Source organism: Lupinus angustifolius, chromosome LG07, assembly GCF_001865875.1.
Source record: "Lupinus angustifolius cultivar Tanjil chromosome LG07, LupAngTanjil_v1.0, whole genome shotgun sequence".
NCBI classification, from domain to species: domain Eukaryota; kingdom Viridiplantae; phylum Streptophyta; class Magnoliopsida; order Fabales; family Fabaceae; genus Lupinus; species Lupinus angustifolius.
Genome location: NC_032015.1, coordinates 19521749 through 19543686, shown reverse-complemented (window position 1 = coordinate 19543686; position 21938 = coordinate 19521749). Strand labels below are relative to the sequence as shown.

The 21938-nt window shown below is 31.6% G+C and overlaps 3 protein-coding genes across 5 annotated transcripts; all 3 read left to right on the top strand.

Moving 5' to 3' along the window:
• Window positions 6390-12202, top strand: LOC109352672 (influenza virus NS1A-binding protein-like). Its single transcript, XM_019594826.1, has 11 exons — window positions 6390-6420; window positions 7223-7389; window positions 7945-8126; window positions 8256-8849; window positions 8929-9006; window positions 9797-10121; window positions 10209-10408; window positions 10638-10714; window positions 10877-10978; window positions 11585-11771; window positions 11888-12202. Exons 2-11 carry the CDS (start codon window positions 7224-7226, stop codon window positions 11978-11980), a joined length of 2004 nt encoding a protein of 667 aa, XP_019450371.1. The 5' UTR covers window positions 6390-6420; window position 7223; the 3' UTR covers window positions 11981-12202.
• On the top strand, window positions 12963-14841 carry LOC109352671 (macrophage migration inhibitory factor homolog). Of its 2 annotated transcripts, XM_019594823.1 has the most exons (4): window positions 12963-13135; window positions 13621-13821; window positions 13906-13964; window positions 14510-14841. In XM_019594823.1, exons 1-3 carry the CDS (start codon window positions 13025-13027, stop codon window positions 13957-13959), a joined length of 366 nt encoding a protein of 121 aa, XP_019450368.1. In that variant the 5' UTR covers window positions 12963-13024; the 3' UTR covers window positions 13960-13964; window positions 14510-14841. The 2 variants fall into 2 exon arrangements, with proteins under 2 accessions (XP_019450368.1, XP_019450369.1); XM_019594824.1 differs by lacking the exon at window positions 13906-13964 and having other exon boundaries at window positions 12964-13135.
• LOC109352669 (probably inactive leucine-rich repeat receptor-like protein kinase IMK2) lies at window positions 16411-20349 on the top strand. 2 transcript variants are annotated; one of them, XM_019594822.1, is made up of 3 exons: window positions 16411-18564; window positions 19212-19543; window positions 19988-20349. In XM_019594822.1, exons 1-3 carry the CDS (start codon window positions 16601-16603, stop codon window positions 20236-20238), a joined length of 2547 nt encoding a protein of 848 aa, XP_019450367.1. In that variant the 5' UTR covers window positions 16411-16600; the 3' UTR covers window positions 20239-20349. The 2 variants fall into 2 exon arrangements, with proteins under 2 accessions (XP_019450367.1, XP_019450366.1); XM_019594821.1 differs by having other exon boundaries at window positions 16413-18560; window positions 19208-19543; window positions 19988-20345.

Sequence of the window (21938 nt, the reverse complement as noted above, 5' to 3'; positions counted from 1 at the left end):
TAGTGATTCATAATGTCAATTCATGGCCTCTCTAAATATATACTTTGAAATATGCCCCATGTGCCCCATGTGCAACTCGTTTATAATAGAATGGTTTTTTATGTAGTACACTATCTATACATTGTTGTTGTAGAAATTTATATACAATCACTATATTATCTATCATTTATTTAGATTACATTTTTGTAGAGAAATTATCAATGATAGTTAAAAATATGAATGGTGAATGATATACTAAAAGTATATAAAACTCATAATGTCAATCATAAATTTTTCTCCCTTTTTTATAAACATGGTTACATTTTATAGTGTCATTGATTTTATAATAATCAATTAATATGATGATTTTATGTTTCCAATCAATTAATATGATGATATCTTGATAACAAAATAATTAAACTTTGAATTTAAAAATGATCCTATAAAATGGAACAAAAGTAAAACCTCAAAACAAAATATTTAATGATCATTTTCACCGTATATACTTCATTCACTATCATAGGGAGGGGGGAGTATTTGAGTTTTCAATTGAGCCTGAGAGGTTCCTTTAACCAAAGAATAATAAATAATGTTAAAGTATATTGCATCCTAATTAGATTGATAAATCTAAAAGAAATTGCTATAGCCTCTATTCAAAAAGCAGAACTAAGTCTAGATCTTATGCTGATTCAAGATTTAACTCTTACAGGATTGCGTAAAAATCGAAAAAAAAAGTTTAATAAGAAAAGCAATATTGATTGTCGAACATGTTCGTCTGTTTATAAAAAATGATCAACAATTTATTATGTATCAAACGCTAGGCTTTTGTTGATTCATAAAACTTAGATTATAAGAAATAACCTCAAATTAATTAAACCACCTCGTAGGTATCAGCATGAGGTAATTCTTATATAGCTCCTATTAGACGTAGGTATGCACTTTCTTTTCATCTTCTCTTTTTATTTATTTATTTTAATTTTTTTTGTAATAATTATTATTTCCTTATCATAATTAAATAATGATTCATTTATTAATTTTCATTTTTCAAAATAATGATAAATATTCCTTTAAGTTGATATGTGGTGCGCACACAAGTATTGTTGTACCATTCACTTGAAGCAGATTCTCGAACTACTTCATGAATCGATGGTTTCCCGAACTACTTCATCAAGTCAATATGTGGCACGGACACGAGTATTGTTGCACCATTCAACAAATTCTCAAACTACTTCATCAAATTGATGGTTTCCTTTTCAGTAGATTCTTGAACTACTTCACCAAATTGATGATCCACCTTTAGCAGATTATCAAACTGCTTCACCAAATCGATGGTCCACTTTCAGCAAATTGTCAAACTAGTTCACCAAATCGATGGACCACCTTAACCAAATTCTCGTACTGTTTTACCAAATCGATGGTCCAACTTTAGCAGATTCTCGAACTACTTCACCAAATTGATTGTCCACCTTTAGCAGATTCTCGAACTACTTCACCAAATCGATGGTCCACCTTCAACAGATTCTCAAAGTGCTTCACAAATCAATGGTTCACCTTCAGTAGATTCTCGAACTACTTCACCAAAACTATGATCCACCTTCAAAAGATTCTCAAATTACTTCACCAAATCGATGGTCCACCTTCACTAGATTCTTCAACTACTTCACCAAATTGATGGCCCACCTTCAGCGGATTCTAGAACTGCTTCCCAAAATTGATGGTCCACATTTAGTAGATTCTCGAACCGCTTCACCAAATCAATGGTTTACCTTCAGGAGATTCTTAAACTGCTTCACCAAATTGATGGTTCACCTTTAGTAGATTCTCAAACAATTTACCAAATTGGTGGTTTCCTTAATCCAATGTTTGAACAAGTAGGTTCTCTTAGCATTGCAAAATTAGTGTTTATTTCTTTAATAGTTACTTACCATTATATTTCTCAAACCTCAGTTTGATTGCTACTTGGAAAGCAACAAGTAAAGATAGTCAATTGTTAACACCCAATTTTTTCGGCCTAGAAAGCCCATCAAAAAATAAGAGAAACCTACAGAGAAATAAAGACACAAAGAAAAACAAAAAAGATAAATTTGTGTTGCTCCTTTCTGTTGTTTGACGCAAAGAGAAATTTTTGTTGTCTCCCTATTCCTTTCTCATGTCACATGTATGTATGCACTCTTTTTTTCAAATTTCTAGTTTTTTTATTTTATTTTTATTTTTGTAATAATTATTATTTTCTTGTTATATAATAAAATAATAATTAATTTATTAATCTTCATATTTTAGATATTAATAATAAATATTCATTTTATTTAATAAATAATGGGCATGCAATTAAGAAAATATTTTTCTTCTCAATTAAATAAAAAATGCAAAGATTTAAGGTGTAGTAACATAAAATTTATCCATTTAAATATAGTTATGGTGTAGACACGAGTATTTTTATATTATTAACTTAAAGTGAGTAAACGAGTAATTAATTAAAAAAATTATTCCTTCAAATTGAGATGTGATGCAAACACAAATGTAGGTGCCTCACTATTAAGTAAGAAGGAAGACACAATTAAGGAAATAATATGAGATATATAACGTGGATAGGGACATTAGATTATATATATATATTTTTTTTTGTAGAAAATAGAAAATATGTAAGTGAAAAATAGGGAATCGTAAATTACTGCATGGTGGGTGTTTACACCATATTTTAGTTTTATAATAAATATAGTAACTACTTTTATTTTATAAATTGGTGTATCTAAATCTATTCAATATGTCTCTACGTCCACACACACACATATATATATATATATATATATATATATATATATATTACATTCCTTTTAGTGTTGCCATGTTCAACTTTATAGAAGAGATGAACAATCTCAACAATAATATTTATTGATGTATGAACAACCCAACCTAGCTAGCTAAATTATAAAATATGCATGTGATCCTTTTTTTATTTATATTTTTAGTGCATGTGCTATTTGTTACATTTTGTGTACTATTAGGGTTTCATATTTATGTCATTGTTCAACTACATGTATTACTTGAGTTATTAGACTCATATCATAAGTCCTTATCTCCCTTATTTATACTTTCAACCTATTCTTAAGCTTCATATATATTTGTCCCACGTGCATTAATTAATTACAATATTATATACATTGCATTCAATATAATTTAGAGCCTTCAAATATAATAATGCTGTCCATAAATGAAGTATAAAATAAAACATCATGTTTTTTATTATCCTCCTTCCTTACATTAGTTTAAAGATAATAAATAAACACCAACAACAATCAACATTTATCCCACTAATTCGGTTTCACACTATGAATCTAATAATATCATAATATTTTATCATAAATTATGTTAATTAACAAAATATTAATATCCAAGTTTTTATTTATGATTTCCCATATATTTTTTTTGGTGTTCATCTTCTCTAAAAATTTGACATGCAAATTTTAAGATACATATTAGGACAAGTTTAAAAGTAGTTGTGTATGTTAATATTCCAAAATAATTTTCATTACAATGCTTTAAGATTTCACATTGGACAATGGATACTGTCATTTTTAACTAACAAGTTGTTCAACAAGAATATCTTTTTAGACAAAACTCTATATATTTGTGAATAAAACTCAACTTGTAACTCCAAACTGAGATATGAGATGTACAAACTATATTTTTTATGGCACAAATTATATTCCAAACAATGTTTACAATGGCAAAATTCTAATGTAACATTTGAAATGGAATAGAAAGTAACATGACATTCAAGTCTGCATACTATTTTGTTAATGTCTGCATACTATGTTCAATAACTATGAAATCAAACAATCCTATTTTGTGTTTGCTATTGTAATTCTATAAGTTCTTCAGAATACTTGAAATATTTTATTGTATTAATCTCGAATTGCGTAGTATTGATATCATAGGTTTTCTAAAAACCTTCGCAAAATAAACCTCCACAAATAAACTGCTACAAATGTATAGATACCAGAGGTTTTCTAAAACCTCCCCAAAATGCTTCTAGTGGTATGGAGGTTTTTGAAACCTTCGCTAGTTATATTGCAGAGGTTAAAAACCTTCATTGATCGCATAAAAAACTTCCACTAAATACAAAATATGTTGTAGTAATACATGAGATAATGTATCCCTTTATGAATTAGAGAAATAATTCATGTTCAAGTCTCTAACAAACAAATATCATTTGAAATACAGACTCTAACAAAAACAAAAAAAGAGTATTACACTTAGGTTGAAAGATTGAAGGAAGTGGTTGATGCAATGGCTGTTGAGACACATGCTGGTTTAGCATATGAAGGCAGTTCCAAGCTCAGAATACTCCTCCATTTCTTCTTGATTGGATATGTAGACATTAATTTATGTTGTTTCATTTTCCTGGGAGATGATAAAATTTTAAATGTTTTAAATATTTTTATGAGATTAGATGTAGTATAAACATTAGTTTCAGTTGTTTTTAAAGATGATACAATTTTAACTATTTTTTAAATATCTTTTCGAGATCTGATATGGTGCAGACGTTAACTTATATTGTTTCGTCTTTCTTAAAGATGATAAAGTTTTAACTATTTTAAATATCTCTTACAAATCTGATGTGGTACGAACATTAGTTTTTGTTGCTTCATTTTTCTCGAAGAATGTAAAAATTTAATCATTTCAAAAATATCTTTGAGATTGGATGCGATGTGGACATTAGTTTTTTATGTTTCATATGTCTCGAAGAGGTAAAATTTTAATTATTTCAAATATGTCTTTGAAATTAGATGTGGTACGATGATTAGTTCATGTTGTTTCACTTTCCTTAAAGTGAATAAATCACTGACAATATATTTTTTTAAATAAAAAAAATCATGTTAATCACCTTTTAACTTAGAACTACATAGTCTTGATTTTCCTATTGCACCTAGGATACGTAAATAAAAAAATAAAATATTTTGTTTTAATAAATAAATTAGTTTAAGGGTATAAAAGTATATGCACTTAGCGAGGGTACTGTTGTAATAGGAGGGAGAGATGCTAATACCTTCCATGACTCGTGATCGAATGTCAAGCTCATAACTCAAGTTTAAAGACACTATTTGTTAACGGAAAAAACTCATAACTCATAACATAAGCTCATATCCAATTTGAGCATAAAGAGAGTTTTCTATGTGTTAACGGAAAAAACGTAGTGACGACTCCAAATCATTTGGGAGAGGTTGAAATCGAGTTCACCTTTTCCTAAGTCGAGAGTTGGTTTCAACCAAAAATCGGGTCGCAACACTTATTATTATGGATATGTAATTTGACATAGATACATATGTCGATATTTTGTTAATCATTTACATATATGCATATACGATAAAAAATTAGAAAATCAATTATATATATATATGAAATGATATACACATTGTGGTAATAAATCATTTGTGCAAGAGTGTCCTAAATAACTAATAAATAAATTTAAAATATGAAATTATATTAATCGATAAGTTGTTACCATAAAATGTACTATCTACTTTGGGTCAAAGATATGTAATTACTCTATACACAATTGAATAAACACATACAAATATGATTAATGAATTGACATGGGTCGGGTTGGACCAAGTCATGCATATCCCTTACTCGACCCTAAATATTGATCAAGTCTAACTTTTGAACTTGAACTCAACCCTAGATTTGATGAAGTCCGACAATATTCAAATCCAGTAATGATCAAACCAAACCTGTGAGCGAGTAGAATCGAGTCTTACTCATCCTTCTCTCCCTCTATCTTCTCACTTTCTTCCCTACCACCAAAGGAAGCATTGTAGTTAGGAAATGAGACTCTACTATTCAATTTTGACTTCATGAACACAAGGAGACACTGATGCAACATAAGGGTCAACATAATTCTATTATATCTATTTATTTGATTTCACCGCTCATATTCGGACGCCGTATGGTCGAGTTTTATTGGGACTAAGATCATGTTCGAGTACAAAATTAGATTCGGTCAATGATGGGTAAGAACAATCATTACATAAGCCAACTAATCTCATGCTCTCCTGTAACTTGAGTTTCTACGTGTTTGTTCAATTATGTATAGAGTAAAGATTTCTCCTTGACTCAAAGCAAATAGTGCATTTGGTTGTAACAACCGATCTAATTAGAAATTTCATAATTTTAACCTTGACCTTCAATTGTTTTTCTTAATTATTTATAATACTTTTATGCAAATGATTATTGCCACACTGTGTATATTATTTCATATGTCATCCATTATGTAATATTTTCTATCATATATATGCATACATAAATCATTTATAAAATATTTCCATGTATTTTTATTAGTTTATTTTTAACTATAAAAATAATTAAATAAAACCTTATAAGAGTTCTTCATAATTTGGCCCTCTTTCTACTCTTTCCTCTTTGCGCTTTTAGGCTTCAGTGAGTGTTCTCTCTCTCTCTCTCTCTCTCTCTCTCTCTAAAGTTCCAAACTTTACTCTCTCCGATTCTAACACTATCTTTATTCTTTGTTCATTCGTTTTTTTCTGCTATGCTACAAATATGTATCAACCCAAAATGCATACTCAGACACTTTTTATAACCTTAGTTAATAATGTTTTGGTCTGTGTTTTTTGAATTCTCTATTTCGTTTTTTTTGTTGAGTTTTTTGTGTTATTGGGTTAAACCCCATTTCATAAATTCTGAATTTTTGACTTGGGTTTATTCCATTTTTCTCTTTTGTTCTCTCTATCCCACTCCGCATATGTGTTTGCTATGTTCTCTTAAAAATATCACAAAATTCATAAATGATGTTACAAAATAAAGAAATTGTTAATGAAAAATAGTAAATGCATGCAATGTATGTCTTTTGTTGATATTGGTCTGAGACATTGGCATTAATTTTTGATTTGTTATCTAATTTTTTTGTTAATCCTATGTTGCATGGTCCTATGTAATACTTGAATAGAGATTGTATTCAACTTTTACAGTGAGATTCCTGTGAAGTTTATGCAATATGCATGTTATGAGTCTATATGTATGAAGTTTATGCATATTTTGATCCTATCCTTCTTTTTAATCCAACCCCCGAAAAAGAAAAAAAATGTTTTGCTTTCCAAATTTTGTGTTTTGAAATGTGTTTTGAAATGCAATATCAGCATATTTATATATAACTTACTTTTCTTTTATGCTTTCAATGTTGCCATAAAATATCAGTGAAATAACCTTTCTTCTCTTATGCCAGGATGGGGACAGGCCGGAAAACACAAACTTCTCATTCCAGTGGAACACAGCCTAATTCGGTGGGAAGTTCTGTATGTGGGAGAAATTTGAGAAAAAATCAACTTGGTGGTGTCATATTCGGGACCAATAACACGACGATTAAAGAATGTCTATCTAAACAACTCTTTGGTCAGTCTTTTTCATTTAATTGCTTTTTTTAAGTAACATTTGTAATAGCTATTAACATGAGTCGGAAAACGCTAGTGTGACAATGATATTCAGCCTTTTAAATTCGATGTTGGGTTCTGCATATACGTTGACCCATTTCATTGAGATTTGACAAATCATTACATTAGTTGTTGATTGACTAACGCAACCTTCATATTTTATCTGAGCTTAGAACTAATGGTGTATAGCTTTGAAATAAAGCATGATATTGGCAGGGTTTAGATATCAATGGTTTGTGTATAAACATATTTTATAGTAGAACAATATCGTGTTGTTTCATCTATGTAACGAACCCCACCTTGAAGGAAAAGGCTTGTTTGTTATTGTTGTGCATTTTCGAGTCTTTTACACGAACTCTATTTTTCTTAATGCTTGAAATTAATACTATCAATCCCATAAAATCCTACTTGTTGCCTACGAAATTCTCACTTTTCACGACATTATGTTAAATTCCCCATTTTCTGGAGGTGGGGGCTTTTTTCTCCGGCTAATTGAATTTTCCCCCCATTTTAACAGGCTTACCGGTTCAGCACTTCTCTTATGTGAAGAATATTGATCCTGGGTTGCCTCTGTTTCTATTCAACTATAGTGACCGAAAGCTTCATGGAATTTTCGAGGCGGCTAGTAATGGGAAAATGTTTATTGACCCCTACGGGTGGACTGAGGGTGGTTCAGCGAGAACACAATATCCTGCACAGGTATCACTTACTATCTAAATGACTAAATCCTACACTCTTAGTTGATTTGGTTCTATTGAAGTCAGTTTTTGTCGTCATGATTCATGAAAAAGTCCCGATGTTTATACCTTTCTGTTATTAATGTTTAAGGTGCAAATTCATGTTCGGCTTGAGTGCCAGCCATTGTCTGAAGATAAATTTAGAGGCATAATTCAAGACAACTACTACACTCAGAAACATTTCTGGTTTGAGCTAGACCATGCACAAACGAATAAGCTGATTGCTTTACTAACATCCTTAGCTATAGTCCCTGGTAACTCTGGCCCTCGGAATATACCAAAGTGGACAACTATATCTCGGTATCTTCCATTACATGAAACTCCGAGGCAAGGCGAATCATCTAAGACGGTTGAATCAGAGATACAACAATCTGCTCACTCAAGTATGAGATCAGATTCAACTGAAAATGTTTCTTCTTTAGATGAAGACATCCAGACATTGGATACTCGTGTAGCTTTGAAGGAAGTAAAACAGGATGACAAGAACCTCATATTTACGAAACTAAAGGAATTGGCTCTTCGTCTTGAAACTCAAAAACCATCTTTACCAGACAATGTAACCGATATTCCGGATTCGAACAATGTGCGCGATGTGGAAAAGGGTAACTTGGAGGCACAAGCTGGTTTAGAGAAGAAGGAAGAGAATCCCAGTACCTCATCTGAGTGTCAATACAACATAAGCCAGGTAGTTGAGGATGTTTGAATGAAATGTTCAATGTGATAAATTAATTTTGTTTTCAAGATAACTCATTTCGTATTTATAGTTGGTGCAAGAGGTCAAAGAACTGGTAGCATTCAAGAATATACAAACCGAGAAGAATAATTACCTGGAGCAAAAGCTGGTACTCTTTGATTTGATGTCGATGCTTTCTAAAATTGATCATATTTCTCAATTGTTTCTCCATTCATAAAATCTTCAAGTATGTTGGTAGAATGCATTAAAATGTATACGGTCTTAATACAAATTGAACAAGTATATGGATATTCTTAATCTATGTTATTTATAGATTCTTGTTAGATGATTATCCCCGTATTCAGTTTTAAACTTTTGCTACTGTTGAAGTTAAAAGTTATGCAGATCATCCTTTTGTATGCTTGTTACTCATTACACTGTGTTTCCTGATTTCAATTTTCGTTCTTAGCTGAACAATTTACGCAGTTTTGGTTTCACTGCAATTTAAATAAAAGAAGAAGGGTCATACAATTTAAATATATTGGCAATATTATTTTTTTGTTCTTCCTCTCCTATTGCATTGATGCAATGACTATGTGAGATCCAAACCGTAGACTTTTTTCCCCTCTTAAGTTTGAGAAGAATAAATCAAAGTAATTCTAAGAAATGCTGAATACAATATAAGTTACTAGTAGTATTAATACATGACTGGATAAGGGAAGAAAAACTAAGAGTGGAGGTATAGTGAACAATGGCTAAGAAACTTGTATTGGTTATTTGTGAAGTTCCATAGAAAGTGAAAGCCGAGGAAGTTTAAATGTCTGTAATCAAAAGCAGGTTGCATAATGAGTGATATTGACGTCAAATCGTTCTGAGTGATAATTTGCATTCATTTTCTATTTTTCATATCATAGATGAGCCTTTTGCCATATCAATATTGTTTTTTTCTCTCCATACAGATGGAGGCAGGAATGGAAATTCAGTATCTAAAAGATCGTTATAAACGGCTAGAATCTTCATCTAATATTCCTGTGTCACATGTCGAGACGACATTTATCAAGTCATCTGCTGAGCTGCATTTAGACCCCAAAGATTCATTATTTTTAATAGGAGGCTTTAATGGAGAATCATGGTTCAAAACTATGGATATGTATTCTACTTCCCAGCAAGCAATCAAATCTCTGAAACCTATGAGCTCAGTTCGATCATATACTTCAGCCGTGCAGCTGAATGGTGAGATTTATGTTTTTGGTGGTGGAAATGGGCATGTTTGGTATGAGACAGGTATGAAATCATGCTTCTGTTTTGAAATTGTTATTTTTTTAACCGAGGTAAAGTTTTTGCCAACCATTTCACCTTCTATCTGTGTAGTCGAATCGTACAATCCAATTGATAACAAGTGGACCTTGTGGCCGTCTTTGAACCAGAAGAAAGGAAGCTTGTCTGGAGCTGCTGTGGATAGCAAAATATATGCAGTTGGTGGCGGCAATGGTATTGAATGCTTTTCAGATGTTGAGATGTTTGACTTAGACATTGGACGGTGGATCCGTACGCGTTCGATGCTTGAAAAGGTAAAGCGCTTAATTAAGTAGTTTACTCGAATGCGCCAACAGTGTATATGCCTGCATCAAGTAATATAGTCGACCATATGCCTTTAATACTTTTAAGTGAAGCCCAGCCGGTCTCAACTAAGTCTCTTACATCATGAAATAAATAATCAAATGATCATTTGGATTGTTTTTCTGAAAAGCATAAGTTTTTTGTCGAAATTGTTGGTTGAATGCTCTATCATATTTCCAGAGATTTGCTCTGGCCGCAGTGGAACTCAACGGTGCGCTTTATGCAACTGGTGGATATGACGGAAATGATTACTTAAAGTAAGATTTATAACTTGATTTTCTTCAATTGATTCATATTAATAGCTAAAATTCATATCATGCAAACCTGATCGATCTAGACTACGATTGTTTTTAGATATATATACCGAATATTATACTTATATCTGTACTAATGTGACTCATACTTCCGCATAACTGCAGCTCTGCTGAAAGGTTTGATCCTAGGGAACATTCTTGGACTAATATTCCGAACATGAATACAAAGCGGGGATGTCACTCATTAGTAGTTCTAAATGAAAAATTGTGAGTTTGATTGCTTTTCCTCTCCCTCCTTTAATTTTGGTTTTATCGATGCTGTAGCTTTGAACACATGCACAAGTTTCCAGGGAGTATTTCTGTAAATTATACGTAGAACTTAACATGCTGACTTATGCAGTTCAGAGTCGGCATTGCTGGACCAGATATTGTAGCATTTGGAACCTCGACCGAAAATAACAGATTTTGGTTTTGTTCTCTTAAGTTTCACCCTTTCAGTGGAACCAAAATGCCGCGCTTTCTAACACTTCTGTTCTGGCCTGTTTATAAATTATGCCGAACATAGAACAAAACCTATATGATTAATTATGTTCCATTCTATCACGTCTATCGCACACTACCATATGCGCGATCCTAATGTCTGACTTTTGAAAGTATGAGAGAAAAATCAGATGTTATATCACATAGGGGCCTTTTCTGCATAAAAAGTTGCCCAAAATAATTTTTAAAGATCGTGATTTTTCACGAAACCATTTGGTAAACACAACAAATCTGCAAATCATTTCGGACAAAACATGTAGTCATTTCATATGGTAAAATTGCATATAGATAACTGAGACATGTATCACCTAAACTTCTTCATTCACTTCATAGGCATGCTCTAGGTGGCTTTGATGGAAGTGGAATGGTTTCGAGCGTCGAAGTGTTTGATCCTCGACTCGGCGCATGGATGATGGGGGAAACAATGAATCATGCTAGAGGGTATTCTGCTGCTGCAGTTGTCAATGAATCCATTTATGTGATTGGAGGAGTTAAAGTTGGTGAAACCATTGTAGATACAGTAAGTACATTTATTAATAAACATATTATAGGTTGAAAAATATATTCATATTATAGAATCATATTTCAATATTTCATTGTTTCTACATTTATATTTAATAAACATATTTATTACAGGTTGAAAAATATAAGGAAGGTGAGGGATGGCAGGAAACTTTCACTTCAGAAGCTGTCAAAAGATGTTTCTTATCGGCTATTCCCTGCGAGTGACACGTGGTTACAACAACAATCAAGCCTTTGATTCAAGCGTTCTTATGCATCCTTATTAAGAACTCGAGAACTCGATCTTGTTTCGCAACTTGTTCTTATGGTTGTTATGAGACAAATGATGGAGGTTCACCATTTGAGTGAATTTTGGCTTGAAGTTTTTAACTTATTGGGAGTTTTAAGCATAGTTTGATATAAATATCATTAAATTATCAATAATTGTATATAGTTTGGGCAAATTGTCGTTTATTAATGAAATTAAATTAGTTTTTATTTTCACTCATAAGAGTATTTTGATAGCAAATTCATTTATCATACATGGAATGATAGAGATTTATATGGGAGCACATCTTCAGTTCCACATAGATCAAATATTCTTTTTCCTCAAGCACTAAATCATAGATATACTATACAATTTTTAAGATTTTTAATTTATTATTTTTACTTTAATTTGAAATAAAAGTTAGAATATTTTGTCACTTTTGTAATTTTTATTTGAATTCCTATTACCAATTAAAGCATGAAGATATTATAGAAAGAAATTAAAACCAAAATAACCCTTTCCAATATAGACTAAAAACTAACAAAAACTACTCACAACATACCTATAAAAAATAGAAAAGAAAGAAATAAAAGGAATAAAGGTTAATCCAAGGTGCATTGTTTTTAATAACAAAAATATAATTTTATTATAATTAAAAGAATAAATATATCATTCAAAGTTGTATTTATGTTTGTTTCTTGAAACATTTGTCTTTCTATTAATAAAGATTCTAACTCTTTCGTCATAAAGTAAACAATATATGAGTTTTGATACAACTGCTGAGAATCACATGTCCTTAATCATATCTCATTCGAATCAATCACATATTAACATGTGAATAAAAGAATATTTTAAAAAATAAAAAGTGATAAAAGATAATATTCTGATTGACTTGACAGTGAGACACTATTCGAAAAGGGATTGGGTTTTATTATTCTGAGTTGATATTATCATCACATCACTGTGGAATTGAAGAAGAAGAAGAAGAGAGAGAAATTTGAAGAATGCCGTGCCTGAACCTCTCCACTAACGTCAACCTTGACGGCGTCGACACCTCTTCTATTCTCTCCGACGCCACCTCCTCCGTCGCTTCCATCATCGGAAAACCCCAAGCTGTACTCTTTGTTCTCGTTATTTTTTTACGTTTCTGTTTCTGGGTTTTATTCCTTTCATCTCTTCTTTTCTACTTCTACCTTTAATATATATTTTTACTAAAAAAATTGTTTTTTTTTGTTTTTTTTTTGCAATTTGAATGTTCTTAAGTGTGATAATTAGAACCATTTTGCTTTTTCATTAGTGGGAAATTAGGGTCTCTTTGTTTTGGCTTAAAAAAAATCGATTTTTTTTTTTTTACAAAAGTGATGATATAGTGAAGGACATTTTACATGCTTGTTCACTCTATTTCTCTTGCTTTGCCATTATATTTTTGTTACTTACGGATTATCGTAAAATCCCGGAAACAGTCTCTCCGCTTGCGAGATAAAGCTGGACACATCTATCCTCCTCATATTCCACTAAGTGGGAGCCTCATGTACTGGGCCACCCTTTTTATCGGATAATGCTAAAAGCTTAAGATTTTGGTTTTGTTGTTGATTTGCAGTATGTGATGATTGTACTGAAAGGATCAGTGCCCATATCTTTTGGTGGGAATGAGCAGCCTGCAGCTTATGGTGAATTGGTATCCATTGGTGGTCTTAACCCGGATGTCAACAAGAAACTTAGTGCCGCGATTGCGTCAATTCTCGAAACCAAGTTGTCTGTACCGAAGTCACGGTTCTTCTTGAAATTTTATGATACTAAAGTGAGTATTTAGAGTTCAGAGTTTTCCTCAATAAGGGTCATTGCCCTGCACTTTTTTCTTATTGCATTCTTCCTTTTTGTTTAGGCCCATCAGAGTCAAGAATATGCACAATGTTTGCATGCTTTACACCAGCACTAGATCATGTAAATAAATCCTTACACTGTTCAAAACTTTAAGTAGCTGCTATAATCTGTACTTAATAATCAACTTGTTTCCCTTTGATGCTAACTATCAACTTTTTTAGTTTTAATTACTCTTTCGGTCTTTCAGCTTTTGGGGACATTCAAATAGGTCCCTAAACTCCGAAAGTTTGTATTTTGGTCTCTCGATTTGTAAAAGTTTGTAATTGATTCCCAGATACATAGCTTATATTCCTTATGGTTCCGAAAAAGTACAGGGATCTCTTTGAATATTCGCAAAAGTATAGGGACCTATTTTGAATTTTCCTGTGAAGTTCAGTGTCCCAAAAATGCACGAGTGGATAGATAACTTATCGAAACCCTTCAAATCTGTGTCGAGGGAACTCAATGATATATATTTTACAGTTTCGGACCCAATTACGAACTTTTAAAGTTCAGGGACTTGCAGGGTTATCAATTTGTTTTTATGTTTGATATATTGTCACAGATCATTGCTGATAAATGATACTGAATGCTTAATTGGTGATGATGCTTTGTTTCTTCTACAGGGTTCTGACTTTGGATGGAACGGATCTACGTTCTGAATTCCATGTCAATTTCGACTCGGTCCTTCGATGTTGGGTGAAGTAGCTATTTTGTTTCAACTCTGTTCTTATTTGATGCCATTTCACTAGTAGTCTCAATTTGTGAGGACATTATATCATATCATAATATGCTTAAACCTCAAGTACAAATAGGGGATGATATGGGTTTGTATTGTTAATTTTCGATAAAGATTATCTTGTAATGCTTGACATGATCATTTGTATTGATGGTAAATTATGCATGGTTAAACTTGAGACTTCGATGATACTTGAAAGTTGAAAGATCCTTCTGTTATTAGATTATGATGATATGATACTATCATAGTTCTCTGGTAATTGATGGTTAGCTTTTATTCTCTATAAAGCTAAGAGGTTGAGCCATTGCTTTATTAGTGTAAAATCGAGTCGAAAGAGTCGTAGAAATGGGATGTGAAGTTTGAAAGAGTAAAAGGGTGGTTCAGTACATAAGGCTCCCATTTAATCGGGTCTAAGAATGGTAGATGTATGTGGCCTTACTCTTACAGGTGGAGGGGCCGTTTCTAGGATTTGAACCCGTGAGTTTGAACAATCTGAAAATTTGACAAACGTGGATGTCATGATGACTAGAAACTACTACTTAAGCTAGATGTTGAACCTTTGACTGGTTACTACTTAATATCTATACATTGTTGGTGTAAATATTTATATTCAGTCACTATATCATATATCATTCATTTATATTTGTTTATTTATAAGAGTCGATGATAATTACATATGAATTATATATGATGGAGTATCAGTATATAAACTCAGAGTAATATATCCTCTCATATGAGGAGATAAATTATTTCATCATTCCACTAAAAATGTGACATATATCCTATTTATTCTAAATATTATATATGTTCTTTTATACATGATGTATCAACCTACTATAGTTAGATAAAATCTAACTTATCTTCTTATATGAGGACTATTCATTTCTTCCATACTTTATGGCCTATGCTATGATCTCAATAGATGCTAACAATATTTTCACTTTTTTTCTAAGGGCATTAAAATTTTCATCTCTCTTTTTCCTAAGATGAATTTGCATCTTATCCATAGTCAAACTTCAATTTCAACAACACATCAATTTACTATGTTTAGGAAACATCTTCAATCCATTTTATTTGTTATTTGGAAATTTGAATTCCTATTTCCATCTTAAATGTGTTTTTTTTTGCTCAGCTTCTACTAAGATTAAGAATGGAAATGTGATGAAACAACTGAACAAGATATTAAGATTACTTATCTATTGTTATACTCAGCAGTGAGTATCCATCACTACATAACATGTTTTCAAATTTAATTATATTTATATATTTTGTATTAATAAATATACATAAAAATAATCATGCAACAATTTAATAATTACTGCAAGAGTAAATTTAATATATATATTTATAGAAGAGAGATTCGTTTATGCTCAATTTTAGATATTCATTTTCTTAAATCTAACAAACCAAATGAGTAAGTGAAAATAAATGATGAGAGAGAAAAAAGAAATTTTAAATAACTGTTAAGTTTCACCTATTTGGTCCGTTAAATTTAAGAAAATGAATAACTAAAATTGAGTATAACTAGTTAACTTAACTAAACAAATTTTTTTCTAAGGCATGTGTAATTGAGAATTTATAAGTGAAATTGTAAGTAACTATCAATTCTATGTAGCCGTTTTAATAAATAAGACCAAATCAAAAGTCACAAACAAAAAATATATGTAAGCAAATACATACTATATAGTAAGTAAAACTAACCGTTATAACCAATGGAGAAAAGAATAGTAAAATCAAAGTAGCCGTTATTAGCATTGACCCATTATTTATCTATCTATGTCCTAATCAATAACCCTACCAATATCTACATCACTCACATGTTTTCACCAAAATCCTAGTACTTTTTTTCCTTAACTTATTGTTTCTTCTTATTAACACCTCAGAAATTGAAACTATATATTATACACTCATAGAGTTGTTGAAAGGAAACTATAGATTATACACACTTCATATATTCATTGTTGTTCCTAACATTTTCATGGGCAATAATAATTTGCATGTTAAGGATTTTTGCACATACCCTTTTCATATTTTGGTCTCTTGTTCCAATATATTTACTCAATGTTGCAATATAGCTGAATCTAGAAGGAAAAAATGCAGTTTTTTGTACTTTGCATTGTTTTTGCAAGTTCTTGTTTCTTGTACTTTTGTAACAGGACACAACTTGTTTGATGGAGTGACTGTGACAAAATCAGATTATCATGCATTAAGGGCACTGAAGCATGAACTTATAGACTTCAAAGGGGTTCTTAGAAGCTGGAATGAGAGTGGTTTTGGTGCATGTTCAGGTTCATGGGTAGGTATCAAATGTGTGAATGGAAATGTTATTGCAATTCAGCTTCCTTTTAAAGGTTTAGGTGGAAAAATCTCTGAGAAAATTGGGCAACTTCAATCTTTAAGGAAGATTAGTCTTCATGATAATCTTCTAACTGGTCCTATCCCTTATTCTCTTGGATTTCTTCCTAATCTTAGAGGTCTTTATCTCTTCAATAACAAGCTTTCAGGTTCTATTCCTCCTTCTATTGGTAATTGCTTAATGCTTCAATCTCTTGATGTTAGCAATAACTTACTTATTGGTAAAATCCCTCATAGTTTATCAAACTTTACTAGGATATATAGGATCAATTTGAGCTTCAATTCACTTTCTGGATCTATTCCTAGTAGTATCACTATGTCTCCTTCACTTACTATTCTTGCATTACAATATAACAATCTTTCTGGTTCTATACCAAGTTATTGGGGTGGAATGGGAAAAAACAAAGGTTTTGGTTCCAAACTTCAGGTTTTGACACTTGATCATAATCTTATTTCTGGTACTATTCCAGTTTCTATAAGCAAGTTGAGTTTGGTTGAGAACATTTCTTTAAGTCATAACAAGATTGTAGGGTCTATTCCAAGTGAACTACATGCACTTTCAAGGCTTAGATTTCTTGATCTATCAAACAATGACATAAATGGCAGCATTCCTAAAACATTCTCCAACTTAGCTTCTCTTGTTTCATTGAACTTAGAAGGAAACAAACTTGAAAATCATATACCAGATAGTTTGAACAGATTGCATAATCTTTCTGTGCTTAACCTCAAGAACAATAAGCTTGATGGCAAAATCCCTTCAACAATAGGGAATATCAAAGGCATCACCAAAATTGATCTCTCAAAAAATAAACTATTTGGAGAAATTCCTCATTCTTTTGCTAAACTTGCAAAGTTAAGTTTTTTCAATGTCTCTTACAATAATCTTTCTGGTCCTGTCCCTTATGTCCTTACCAAAAGATTCCATTCAAGTTCCTTCACAGGGAATCTTAAACTATGTGGATTTATTGCATCAAAACCATGTCCTTCACCCTCACCTCAGATTCTTCCATCTCCAACACAAAACCGTTCTTCTAAGCAACATCATCATCATAAATTAAGCACCAAGAGCATACTCCTAATAGCAGCAGGTATTATCATCATAATCCTGTTAGTAACATGCTGCTTATTATTGTGTTGTTTGGTTAAGAAAAGGGGTGATTCAAAAGGAAATAATGGTAAGGCAAAAGCAGCAGCATCGGCTACAATTATCGAAAAAGGCGGCGGCGGTGTTGGTGGAATAGAATCGTCGGGAGGTGAAGCTGGTGGGAAACTAGTTCACTTTGATGGACCATTTGTGTTTACAGCTGATGATCTTCTATGTGCAACTGCTGAGATAATGGGAAAAAGTCCATATGGAACAGCATATAAAGCAACATTGGAAGATGGAAACCAAGTTGTTGTTAAGAGGTTGAGGGAGAAGAGTACTAAAGGGCAGAAGGAGTTTGAAACCGAGGCGGCTTCACTCGGAAAAATCAGACACCAAAATCTGTTGGCACTTAGAGCTTACTATTTAGGACCAAAAGGAGAGAAGCTGCTTGTCTTTGATTACATGACCAAAGGAAGCTTAGCATCATTCCTTCATGGTAAGTGGTAATTAGAAGCTTTTATTAGTTACCATTTTGAATACTTCACAACTTGGTTACTATGTGTATGTGTAATGTATTAGTTTCTAAATTTACTATGAGTTAGAAGTGGAGCATATTTAGTAGTTGTTTCAGAGTTAACTTCCATTGGAAAAACAAGTTATCAGAATTTTTAATGAGATGATCGTTTCATATTGGTGGAAAAAAAGAGTGGTACGAATTAGTCGGTGTAGAATATTTCAATTCATGTATTAATATCTAAAGATATAAAACTTGTATCAAAGTTAGTATATGTTTGGGAATTAGGATCAACTTAATTTGTATTTTTTTTGTTAGTACCAATTGTATCTCCTTATCCTTTTGGGTAATGAACTAATCCCTTTCAGGGTGTGTGACTGCCCCTCTCAACAAGTGTCGCTCACAAGAATCGAATCCTTGACCTTTTGGTCATCCTGGGGATCTAGCGAAGCCTTACACCACTAGACCAACACCTTGTTGGTAGCTTAAACATGTCTTTAGACTTTTTCTTATCTCCCTTGTTAGTTGATAGAAGTTTTGTGAATTCAAAGACTAATTTAATGGTTAAGGTTCTAAGAGCTTATGTTATTACCATTGCTTCTGACTCGGATATCTTTATATATATACAGCTAGGGGACCTGAAACTGTGATTGAGTGGCCAACAAGAATGAACATAGCAATTGGAATAACACATGGTTTATACCATCTCCATAAGGAAGAGAATATAGTACATGGAAATCTTACATCTAGCAATATACTATTAGATGAGCAAACAAATCCTCACATTACAGATTTTGGACTTTCAAGGCTAATGACAACTTCTGCAAGCACAAACATCATTGCTACTGCAGGAAATCTCGGATATAATCCACCCGAACTTTCGAAGACTAAGAAGCCTAATCAAAAGAGTGATGTTTATAGCCTTGGTGTTATCATTTTGGAGCTCCTAACTGGTAAACCACCAGGTAAGTAAGAACTTCAACTTCTCTTGATGCTATAGATATAAATTGTCACCATAAAGCATAGTAATATATGCTACATTTTTTTGGTTTAGATACATTTTGTCTTAAATTATTCACCATTTTGGTTTTGGTCCTATAATATAAAGGTTTGGTTGAGTCCTTACACTTTCAAAATGTTAAAGAATTGGCCCTTATAGTTTGTTTTTGATCCCTACATTTATAATGGGGTCTGGGAACAGTAGATATATACAGTCTTATTCTCACAAGCGGAGAGACTGTTTCCAGGCTTTGAATCGGTGGTGACTATGATCACTAAGCAGCAACCTCACCGTTACACCAAACTCACCACGACTAAAACCGAAAATACTGAAAAAACTATGAAGACTTCATTTGTAATGCTATATATATACATATATGTGTGTGTTAACCTTGTCCCTTACTATATAGGTGAGACAAGTAATGGTATGGAATTGCCTCAATGGGTGGCATCAATAGTAAAGGAAGAATGGACAAATGAAGTATTTGATTTGGAACTAATGAGGGATGCAACAACTATAACTGATGAACTACTTAATACATTGAAATTAGCACTTCATTGTGTTGATCCTTCTCCATCAGCAAGACCAGATATTCAACAAGTTCTTCATCAATTGAACCAAATCAAGCCTCAGTTACTTGCAGCTCATGATGATGAGTAAAAATGGTATATTATTCTTTCACAATGATCATGATTACTTAATTACTTCATTATTTGAGTCATATATTCATACTCTATAGTTCTTTTATTCTTTATTTATTTTTGAAGTATGTGTAAATACTACCCGATGGATGTTTATTTATAAGTTTTGACAAGGTCATACAATGATTGTGCTTTTCTGATATACTGATATTTAAAACTATTATTGTTTTTTGATTTTATGGGTTTATGTGGCTTTTTCCGATGGGAAATTCATTTGCATTTCATATTTATTCACATACGCTCGACCCAATTTATGATTCAAAATTCCTAAGATTATGAGTTCAAGTCATGCGAGCGACAGATTTTTCTTTTAGGAAAATAAGATACTACAATATATTTATGTTTGAGTGATACGCTCGCTAAACTTAAGTACCTAGAGGGTTGTATATATCAAGATTTTATATGACCGCTTAATTAATTGGTTTTTGTGTTACTCACCAATTTTATTGTATATCCTAAAAGCAACCTTAAAAGTGTATGTGAGTAATCTAAAAATACGTGTCGACATATCAGATATATATTGTATCTTATACATGTATCTGTATTCGTGCTTCATAGTTCGAAAGAATGCCCACATATAATATATACATGACTTAAAAACTGAATTTTCTACAAGTCATTGTAATTTTGGCATAATGTAAGGTGGGGTTAGTGTTTATCTTTGCATTGAAGATATCTAATTATTTTGGCTGCTTTAAATGCTATAAAGTATTTGGTTGAGTTTGCCCCCACTTTTATAGATACAATTCGTTACATATCAAATCAATTTTTCAGCATTGACTTCAAATAATAAGAAATATCTTCTAGCAAATGTACATTGTTTTGGTCATTTCTCTGTTTTGTTAATATGATTTAATTGTTTAGTATAAACTTTTCCGAGTCTATAACACTTTACCTTTAAATTAGTTTATGATGGATGATATAATAATTGTATAAAAAAAAATTTCACTATCAGTCCATATATTTTTTTCTCTTAAATAAATATTGGATATCTTTTTCTATGTAAAATGTAAGATTTTATTTCACATATCAAACTATTAAGTTTATTTTATTTAAGTAGAATCCAACCCTAAAGTACTAGAGTAGTTTTTCTCATGTTCTAGATCTAACATTTGGAATTCCTTTGGTACCAACTATATCACTTGGTTACAAAGCAAAACTTTATTGTTTAATTATTTTATTTTGTCTATGAAAATCAATTGTATTAATCATGGTTATAGTTTGTGTGGTTTTGTTAGCTTCTAAGTTTGTTTTGCATGATTAAGAAGTAGATGAAATTATGTTCCATTCAAAAGAATAAATAATTACTAGTACTACATAAAGAACATGTTTGTAATTGGAAGAAATCTCTAGTGGGAAATGTGATGGCAATAACCAACAATAATTCATGGTTAAATTGGATTGTTTAAATCAATTTGGAAACTATGATTTAATCTCTAGATTATTGTTATGAATGATCATTTTATGTTAAATAAAAGTTCTTCTCCAAAATTTATCAATACTCAATCAATTTTACTAACCATTTGTAACACCAAATTAGTCATTAAAATTGAAGACTCTTAAGTAACATGTTATGTGTTAACTTGGTGCTTTTACAATGAATCACACCATTTGTAACACCAAATTAGTCATTAAAATTGGTACCACATAGAACATTAA

What these genes read in the sequence shown, in the direction of transcription:
- LOC109352672 (XM_019594826.1), top strand. Translation starts at nt 7,224, where the DNA reads ATGGGGACAGGCCGGAAAACACAAACTTCTCATTCCAGTGGAACACAG. An exon ending in GCATGTTTGGTATGAGACAG is followed by an intron (nt 10,122 to 10,208) that starts GTATGAAATCAT and finishes CTATCTGTGTAG; the next exon opens with TCGAATCGTACAATCCAATT. An exon ending in GTAGTTCTAAATGAAAAATT is followed by an intron (nt 10,979 to 11,584) that starts GTGAGTTTGATT and finishes TTCACTTCATAG; the next exon opens with GCATGCTCTAGGTGGCTTTG.
- LOC109352671 (XM_019594823.1), top strand. Translation starts at nt 13,025, where the DNA reads ATGCCGTGCCTGAACCTCTCCACTAACGTCAACCTTGACGGCGTCGAC. An exon ending in TCATCGGAAAACCCCAAGCT is followed by an intron (nt 13,136 to 13,620) that starts GTACTCTTTGTT and finishes GTTGATTTGCAG; the next exon opens with TATGTGATGATTGTACTGAA. An exon ending in TGAAATTTTATGATACTAAA is followed by an intron (nt 13,822 to 13,905) that starts GTGAGTATTTAG and finishes CTTTTTGTTTAG; the next exon opens with GCCCATCAGAGTCAAGAATA.
- LOC109352669 (XM_019594822.1), top strand. Translation starts at nt 16,601, where the DNA reads ATGGGCAATAATAATTTGCATGTTAAGGATTTTTGCACATACCCTTTT. An exon ending in GCATCATTCCTTCATGGTAA is followed by an intron (nt 18,565 to 19,211) that starts GTGGTAATTAGA and finishes ATATACAGCTAG; the next exon opens with GGGACCTGAAACTGTGATTG. An exon ending in CCTAACTGGTAAACCACCAG is followed by an intron (nt 19,544 to 19,987) that starts GTAAGTAAGAAC and finishes CTTACTATATAG; the next exon opens with GTGAGACAAGTAATGGTATG.